Source organism: Guyanagaster necrorhizus (genome assembly GCF_019112545.1).
Source record: "Guyanagaster necrorhizus MCA 3950 unplaced genomic scaffold BT62scaffold_38, whole genome shotgun sequence".
NCBI lineage: Eukaryota > Fungi > Basidiomycota > Agaricomycetes > Agaricales > Physalacriaceae > Guyanagaster > Guyanagaster necrorhizus.
Genome location: NW_025064917.1, coordinates 14,599 through 22,693, shown reverse-complemented (window position 1 = coordinate 22,693; position 8,095 = coordinate 14,599). Strand labels below are relative to the sequence as shown.

Here is an 8,095-nt window from a genome sequence, read left to right as displayed (position 1 = left end):
GTTCAAATATCAACTTGTGTTGGAAATCCTTGGTGTTGCACAGGACAGACTCCAGACTGGTAAGGCCAGATGGTATGAACTTCTTGTTCTACAGCTCCTACAGAGCTTGTATTTATACTCTCCAGACTTATATCTAGAACTTACTACAACTTTCTCTTTCTCTTGAGCTTACTCATCAACTCTTGGCATGATGCCAGATTGCCCTTTCTAGAACTTTCCAGCAAAATCCCAACAACTTGGATAGCCATTCACACTTCATGCTCACTTCAACTCCTCTCTACCTCATCCAATGGACTCCACTCTGAAGGATACCCTTCACTCCACCAACAGAACTCCATTCTGTCCATCCAAATCCTTGGGCCCAACTCAAGGGGAATGTTGCCAATAGCTTCATTAATGCCCACACACTCCACTGGTCTCTACACATACACTCAAGCCCACTCAATTGGCATGTTCCTAACAGTGTCCAAGGATAGTGATTTCAGCAGCCAGAGCATGACATTTTTTCTCAGATAGATACAGCCATTGATGATGAAGAATATCAAAGATGATTTCTAAGTCTATATGAGCCTCCAAGGAGTTAGAGTATATCATGCACTGAGCAAGCCCTATGCTGTTCTGGTGTCTTTTGAGCTGTAGTCGGTTGACTTGGGACCTTTTCTGTACTAGGTTCATTGATTGCAGTGCCATTACTAGTCACCACAGTCATGTCACCTGACTGCGAGGATCATTGTAATCGAGTAGCAGCTTCTTCAAGCAATAAGCATTGTACCTCAGTCGATTCATTCTGAAGTGCTTCCCAGAAACTAAGAGCTCGATGTTGGTTGTTAACATTGAAGTCATTACTAGTGAATCCTGGAAGCATGGCAAGTTTATTGTGGTAGTCAACTATTTTGCCTTTATCCTGAGGTCTGGCATCTGGAGAAGAGGAAGGCACTGGTTGATTGGCCAATCCCATAGCCTCCCTATGTCTGTCCATGATTTCCTTGGTCTCATCAGGTATCAAGGCTTCAGCCTGTTGAATGGTACTTAATTGTGCGGATGTCAGCTCAGGCTGTTCATGCAGATGTTCCTCATCAAGAACAACAAATCTATTGTGTGAAGGTGTGAGTACATTATCAGTACTACTAGTAGCTGAGGACGTGCTAGTCCTACAACGAGGTGATCTCCCAGTGACCGTCATCCAATCACCCTCTCCTTGGGGATCACCCCCGGTCAGAACCGGATTGTTATGCTCTGGTAGCATCACAGGATCACCCTCCTGGGGACCTGTATCGGAAACGACCTCAGAAGGTGGCTCCATCACTGGAACCTCCGGCATACGGGGTCCAGTCTCAGTGTCTTGACCCATATCCACTCTGGGATGGTCAGCGCTCCTATCCCCAGTCGACAGCTCATCGGCGGGATCCAGATTCACAACAGTGTGCTCGTCAGCACCACTGTCAGCACGCCCTCCATCAAGGGCCATGCTGTCTAGAGGCAGGGAAGGAAGGTCAGACAAAGATTCAGAAACAGAAGACTCACCCTGGGTATTTTCCTGAGCACGACAAGCAGCCCGAGTTGGGCTCATGGACCAGTCACCCGGTATGGCGACGTTCCCTGTGCTGCAGAGCTGGTAGGTTGAGCCAAACATGGTATTAAGAGAAGTAAGCAGAGAAGAGAGAAGGTGGAAGAAAAGCGAGGAGATTCTGTTTGATGGGTGTTGTCGAGGTCGTTCCGGTTGATCAGGCCGAAGGGTTCCTAGTGACAGCATCCACCGAGGCTCGTTGTTGTTGTTGGCTTGTCGCAGTAGTAGTCGAGTGGTTCGAGGTATCGAAGAGGTCAAAAATGTGTAACGAAAGCGAGACACATCACGGTTTCATCACGCGAGGACCCTTAGTCGAGCAAAGCAAAGACCAGGTAAGCGATACTTCGATTCGAGAAAAAGTCATCTAATCTAACACAAGGAGGGTTTATATACTCGTAGAGAAATCAAATATGGAGGGAACCGGGAAGGATAGGGTGAGTAAGATAAGATATCAAGTAATTTGCTGAGCGTAATGTCGAAAAAGGGGTATAGCAAGATAACGGGTGAATTAGAAGTGGTAAGAGGGTCGACGTCGTTCGATGTGTTACAACAACCCAAAACAACCATCAGATAGCGCATCATCCGACCGTCTTAGGCAATGTCGCAACGACCGTCATTTTAATCTCCCAATACCTTCATATACATATTCTACATCGACGTCCTGCCCATGGTTGATGATCACGACGTCGGGGATTGCTTGTGGACAACAGCATGTTGCCCAGTAGTCTGTGCATGCATATTGATTAGAGGATGGGCAAGTCAGCCCAACCACAGATCCTTGTCTCCCGGAACGGACAAGGTTCTGTCCATGCATGACATTGTCGATATATGCCCGATGCCCCGGGGCTAACTGTTATTTCGGAGCAATGACGAGCGACAGTCGCACCGTTACTCGAGGGCTGCTCTGTTGGTCCTTGAGCATCTATTGCCCCAAACCAAAACAGGATAAGCATATTTTCATCGGCAAGTCCAAGGAAAGAGAGCAACGCTGCCTATTTCATACCGTTTTCTCAGACAAGTGTCATATCGACCGTTATTCAATGTTCTTTCGACATCATGCCTATATGCATTGCCAGCGTTTAGTCATTGGTGACTAGGACTAGGAAGGTCGCAATGACCGCAGCGCCTCGTTCTGCTGTTTGTCAGCATAGATCGATCGTACAAGTAGCAAGTCGGAGTAACTGCCGATCCTTGTCTCCCTTGGAACGCGTGATGCTGGCTAGCCCGATGCATGGGACTGAGGTTCACTCTTGATGAGAACCTGCAGTCCCACGACCTTTCCACCTCCGTACCGAAAATCAAGAAACCGTGTGCAAGGTAGGGAAGGGGAAAGGAATCGGTAGTGAAGAGTGACGCGATGTGGGTTCCTTCGTATCTGAACATACATAGTGGCTGCGAATCCTTCCCCTCTGGAGCTCGAACGAGCCAATCCAACTGGTTTTGTTCAAAAACCTAAACAGAGTTCGGGACCCACTTCGTCTGGGCCGATATCGCCTATTCCACCTGTCATCCTTTTTTTAAAACCTTGTCATGAGCGTGCGTTCAGCAACCCTGAAGATACCGCTCATACTCAGTGACGATACGTATGAACAGAAGGAGTGCCTACGGATCCGTCTTTCGTCATAGAGATCCAGGCAGGCATACCATCGACCCCGGTTCAGATGGTCTAGCGAGGTCGATGCGGCACAGAACATCGCCTTCCTAGATTCGCTATATTACATCGACAATCACCTTCCGGGACCTACAGTCGTCAACTTTATTAGATGATGTTCTGAATCTGTAGAACATGGATTACGAGAGATACCTATGGGTATATGTTTGCTCTCACTGCACAGGAATAGGGCTGAGGAGCTGAAGGACGGTGCATACATTGATTCCACTGCTGAGGCCTTCAACGAAAACCCTCATGCAAGTATCCTCTCAGGCCAAGGAGGAATCGTCGAATTACTTCGCAATCCATACCACCGCTGCTGAATCCGAGGAAAAGAGACAAAGAGTATGGAGCGGTCTGCCTTGATGTTATCACGCTAGTGGGCCTGAAAGAAGAAGATAGTAAAGGCGAACATCATAGCGTATAACGAATTCTCAGCACATATATGTCCTCCGTCGACGCCAACCCGCACCCTAGCACCATTATTTGACCTATTTGTTCAGAAATAAGGACCAATTATTGTACGCAGAACACGACAACCAAGAACGGCATGAAGGTGATGGAGAGAAGTCAAGATGAGTCAGCGCCAGTGACTGGTCTTACAACGTTCAACTCTGTATCCACTACATTTTCCTCACCGACATTGGACTGTAAATCGCGCCTACTTCAAATGCCGTGGCTCTTGGCACAAGCAGCTAAATACCTTGGGATTATCGTCGATTATTGATATGATGGCACAACACGAGCATACGGCACCAATGTCAGCACGAGCAAGGGCTTAGCGCCTTTTCTCGCTTGACCGTATGTTCATGAGTTCTGCTCTTCCAGATGGTCGAGCATTTTTTAACATGAGCCAGATTTGTCTGCATCCTAGGTCTCCCCTTCGATATATCTTCTGATCTTCTATATCGCCTCGGACGTCTTGTTTCCTTTACTCTTATCAAAGAACTCAGCGGGAACTATGCACGTCCTCAGCTCTGCAACGTAAGTTGTTTTCATTGCTAGAGGATCACATTGACTGAAGAGAGACAGGCACCGATACATATTTTTGAGACGCTTGTAAACCTTTCATGTTGCTTCAAACACGTCCTGCTATGCCTCCAAATCCGCAAACTCGAAAAGAAAGACGATAATACTACAACGATGCCTCTGAGTCCATTGACGGAGCAACCCGAGCACGGCACGACTAACTGATAAGACCTATCCGCCTCCTAAACGCATCCACGGACTGGGACTATCACCCCTTCGACCAATTGTATTTGCAGATCAAGGCTCGGTGCTACATTAGTCCACAAAATCGTTTACGTGCGCCGTCTGCCCGAAGTCGTACCAAGGCCTACAACTTGAACGAACGCCTAGCTTGATACGCCACTAGCTCACTTTCTCGCTCCATCCCAATCCCTGTCCAAAACTCTGTCGAACGGCGCTCTACTGAAGTCTTCAGGCATACTTTCCACGTATTCATTGAATGCCAAAGGTTTCTTATAGTGCAGCCGGTCCGACATTTTACATGGCATCACAGTCCGTTTCCAGGGCCCGTTCTTGCAATCCACAGGAAGCCTCCTCATGTAGCGTGCATCTAGACCTCCACGGACATTTCTCTTCCATTCTTCATCACTACTTGCAGGATTCCTAATGTTCCGCCATTCCGCCAATAGCACAACATAAATAACAACATCATCAACCAATATCGCCATTTACTTGATTGCTTTCAAAACTTAACATAAAAACGGCATATATACATGTCTCTTCATATCAATGATCACGAGGAATGAATTGTACGAGGTCGGGAGTGGAACGCAGTTGGCGTTCACCTTCTCCCTTTCATATTTTGTTAGCAGACATTAGCTCGCGCTTGATTTCAGATGTATAGTGTCCCTCAGATTTATTCGGACTGACGAAGAGAATGACAACGACGAAGTTTTGGATGTTGCAGCTGTACCGAAATTTGTCACTAAAATCGAGCTGGAGCAGGCAAGAAACGTTGCAGACCATCGCGTTTTTGCGATCACTCCCATTTACGTCAAGATTCTATTGCTGTTGAGCCCGCGCTAGATAGGATTATTGTAGTGCTTGACGTACTACTCCTACTCTACGTATTTCGGCCGCTGTAGATGGTTACAAACCACTGCTGCATCAACTACCATATTCACTCGACCCAAGACTGGCTCTGTAGGCAGCTCGTAAAGAAAGACCTGCCATATGATAGTCTTTGTAGTCATAGAGGTATAATGCCGTTGAGAACCAACAAAGGCTGTAATTCCGTGGACATACTGCGTAAATGAGACGATGTGTCTTTTTCACGAGTTCTAGTCATGGCAGACCCTCGACATTGGGAAACAACATTTGATACGCTTGACATGCAAGGTCCCCGCCGAACGCCTTTGAGCTCTGTCAGCATGATGTATGAATGACTCTGAAGTGAACCCACCTTAAACACCCAGTCATCTCTGCACTGAATACCCGGCTTGACGCGCCACTGCAGTACTTCTTCTCTTGCACCTTCCCAATCCGTACCCGGGACCCTCTCGAACGTCTGTCTGCAATAATCCTCAGGCTGGTCCTCGACGTATTCGTTCCACATTAGCGCAGAATAATAGTAATTCATCAGCACCGGCGTGCCCTTCCTTCTCCACACCCCATGATCTTTACTCATAAGAACCCTACGCGCAAAGCGCGTATCCTGAGACGCTGAAACCGAATTCTCCCGCTCCTCATCGCTCATCCCTGGTTTCCTCGTCAAGGCCTATCCAAAGTCAATAAGGACCGGGGACCTGTCCGAGTCTCGCAGAAGAATATTGTCGATGTGTATATCATTGTGCATCACAAATTTCTCTGCCTTCATCGTCCGGAAGGTGTCCATAACAAGGTCAGCAAGCGCTTCTGCCTCCGGTCGAGGGATATCAACACCGGGTTTGAGCGAGCCCATCCTCACACCTTGGATGTACTCGATAATGAGGCAGGGAATGTAATTCGAGATTGGGTGAAGAGGCTGGGAGGAAGAAATAGGGAGATGGACGAGACCGTAGAAGCGGAGAATGAGACGACCCTGTAGTCGGCGCAATAAACGATATGCCTTCACCTCGGTTTAATGTTCTTCCATTCTCGAAGTCCACGTCGATATCTCCCACATCCAGTCCTCCCAGTCATTCAGATCGGGTTGGGCAGGGTGCTTCCAATCTTTGATGAGGTCGAACCAGTTGGTGGTCGTTCCGAGTTGTATGTTCTGCACGGCTGCTCGTAGATGCTCTTCAAGAGCCGTCGTCCACGGGAACTTGCCATCCTCCATATTGAGGCTGTGATGATGGCCCAGTCTACGGTCATTTAGCTTTAGCATAAATTGTTTGCCGTCGGAAACTTGTTGAATGAGAAGGACGGAGGATGTGAAAGGCTCCAGCCGTTTGACGATTTTAGCAACCAGAGGTCGAAATGTCGTGGAGTCTTGTCCCAGGGGGATATAAGTCATTACTTCTAAAATTGAATGTAAGAAATGCAAGCTGTAAGTTAATAAAACTTTTGTTGTTGACGTACCTTTGTGGCGAGTGAAGCTGCTTTGTGACTGCTGACAATGTCAAGCGCTGGTGGCAGGTCGGTGAGTTTATATGTGTGCTGCATATGAAAAACGGCCTCGGGAATACAAAAGATGGTCAGGCTAAAGTCTGGAGCCGTTTCATGGTCAGTCCAATTCATATTCGAGAAATGTCCAGGTTGGGTCGGTTGAGTACGACGCGATTTCCGCCTTTTAGTTTGTGCGAAGGGGCCTCTGGAGACGCCGGTGAGACGCTAGTCTATTATTCCGGATTCAACAAAGGAATGTACCGACCTTTGGTGATATGGACTTGAGAACAGGTTGTTGTCCCGTTGTTCTGGCAGTCGGAGAGGAGCAATGATACAGTTTTGGCGAAAGGGATAGACACTGAGGTAGCTTGGACTTGAGAGAACATCAGGAAGAATGCTCAGACGGTGGTGGTACTGTTAGAGGAATAGTCGGTAAATATTTATTTAATAATATCTACTTGCCTCCCACGTGGCCTTCATTGGAGCACAACACGACGCCCTGGCAGTGGGCAACGAACAAGTCCTCAGATCTGCTTCATATAGTAGACTCGTAACCATCTCTCTTACCACTTAACTCCGTTATCCAATGTATGCCATATCTGACGCGACTCGGAGCGTGGACGACGTTGTATTTCTATCGCGCCAATACAAAGTTCGTCATTCCATTGAAGCAGTTTGAAAAATCCTATTTATTTGCTTTTCTCCAACGTCAACGACTTGTATCTACTTAGTGCAAAGCTTCTACTGTTCTAAACAAACAGCTCTGCAGCCTTCCACTGCTACAGTTATCAAGCACTTCCAGCCATCCACCTGTGCAGTCATTCTCCTTGTTCAGCACCCGTCCGGCAGCGCGCCATTCATCCTCGAGCTAGCCGATCGCAGACTGGGATATCGCAGTGCAGAGATTAGCTCGGACATACAATGGACACCAGCTATCGAAGCTCGAGATGCCGTACGCGATATCCAGTCCAGGGCCATAGTCAACTGGTTCAAGCTCATACGATACTACGGCAACCGAAACTGGCCTGATAAAGGAAGGATTGGGAGGATTGGATGTGGGAAGTCTCTACCTGGCTGTGGAAATTGCATGAGTACGATACGGAGCTGGCGGCATATCGTTTTTTGTGGCGCCTGCAAGGGACTGTCATCCTTCGCCTACACGCTCGTCTACCCCATCACCGATGCCATTCGAGGTCTCGCTTTGGAGTACATACTCGGCTCAAGCATGGAGCAAGTCAAATCCGGTATTGACGTGTCCCACGAAGATGCCAAGACCATCTCCAGCCGTTGCTGGACGCGTTCTGTGGTACCGAGGCAGA

The 8,095-nt window shown here is 47.9% G+C and overlaps 6 protein-coding genes across 6 annotated transcripts; 2 read left to right on the top strand and 4 right to left on the bottom strand.

Annotated features, from left to right (window-relative positions):
• Positions 1 to 727: 727 nt before the first annotated feature.
• On the bottom strand, positions 728 to 1,633 carry BT62DRAFT_1011591 (uncharacterized protein; the record flags this gene model as incomplete). The annotated part of the gene is made up of 1 exon (XM_043177804.1): positions 728 to 1,633. One exon carries the CDS (start codon positions 1,631 to 1,633, stop codon positions 728 to 730), a length of 906 nt encoding a protein of 301 aa, XP_043034853.1.
• A 62-nt stretch (positions 1,634 to 1,695) lies between these two features.
• On the top strand, positions 1,696 to 3,237 carry BT62DRAFT_1011590 (uncharacterized protein; the record flags this gene model as incomplete). Its single annotated transcript, XM_043177803.1, has 5 exons — positions 1,696 to 1,899; positions 2,736 to 2,776; positions 2,835 to 2,884; positions 2,957 to 3,103; positions 3,161 to 3,237. 5 exons carry the CDS (start codon positions 1,696 to 1,698, stop codon positions 3,235 to 3,237), a joined length of 519 nt encoding a protein of 172 aa, XP_043034852.1.
• A 1,265-nt stretch (positions 3,238 to 4,502) lies between these two features.
• BT62DRAFT_1011588 (uncharacterized protein) lies at positions 4,503 to 4,915 on the bottom strand (the record flags this gene model as incomplete). The annotated part of the gene is made up of 2 exons (XM_043177802.1): positions 4,503 to 4,554; positions 4,599 to 4,915. The coding sequence occupies 2 exons, from the start codon at positions 4,913 to 4,915 to the stop codon at positions 4,503 to 4,505; spliced, it is 369 nt and encodes a 122-aa protein (XP_043034851.1).
• A 279-nt stretch (positions 4,916 to 5,194) lies between these two features.
• BT62DRAFT_484653 (uncharacterized protein) lies at positions 5,195 to 6,125 on the bottom strand. The gene has a single exon (XM_043181125.1). The coding sequence runs from the start codon at positions 5,941 to 5,943 to the stop codon at positions 5,437 to 5,439; it is 507 nt and encodes a 168-aa protein (XP_043034850.1). The 5' UTR covers positions 5,944 to 6,125; the 3' UTR covers positions 5,195 to 5,436.
• BT62DRAFT_937110 (uncharacterized protein) lies at positions 5,919 to 6,618 on the bottom strand. The gene is made up of 3 exons (XM_043187249.1): positions 6,451 to 6,618; positions 6,046 to 6,300; positions 5,919 to 5,992 (listed from the first exon to the last, which is right to left on the bottom strand). The coding sequence occupies exons 1-3, from the start codon at positions 6,505 to 6,507 to the stop codon at positions 5,975 to 5,977; spliced, it is 330 nt and encodes a 109-aa protein (XP_043034849.1). The 5' UTR covers positions 6,508 to 6,618; the 3' UTR covers positions 5,919 to 5,974.
• A 748-nt stretch (positions 6,619 to 7,366) lies between these two features.
• Positions 7,367 to 8,082, top strand: BT62DRAFT_1011586 (uncharacterized protein; the record flags this gene model as incomplete). The annotated part of the gene is made up of 2 exons (XM_043177801.1): positions 7,367 to 7,495; positions 7,546 to 8,082. Coding segments are annotated over 2 exons (666 nt in total), but the record flags the coding sequence as incomplete, so codon positions are not given.
• Between the last annotated feature and the right edge of the window lie 13 nt (positions 8,083 to 8,095).

Coding starts and splice junctions, on each gene's coding strand:
- BT62DRAFT_484653 (XM_043181125.1), bottom strand. CDS start 5,943: ATGAGCGATGAGGAGCGGGAGAATTCGGTTTCAGCGTCTCAGGATACG.
- BT62DRAFT_937110 (XM_043187249.1), bottom strand. CDS start 6,507: ATGGAGGATGGCAAGTTCCCGTGGACGACGGCTCTTGAAGAGCATCTA. Junction 6,301..6,450: donor AAGAGCATCTACGAGCAGCC/GTGCAGAACATA, acceptor CATTAAACCGAG/GTGAAGGCATATCGTTTATT.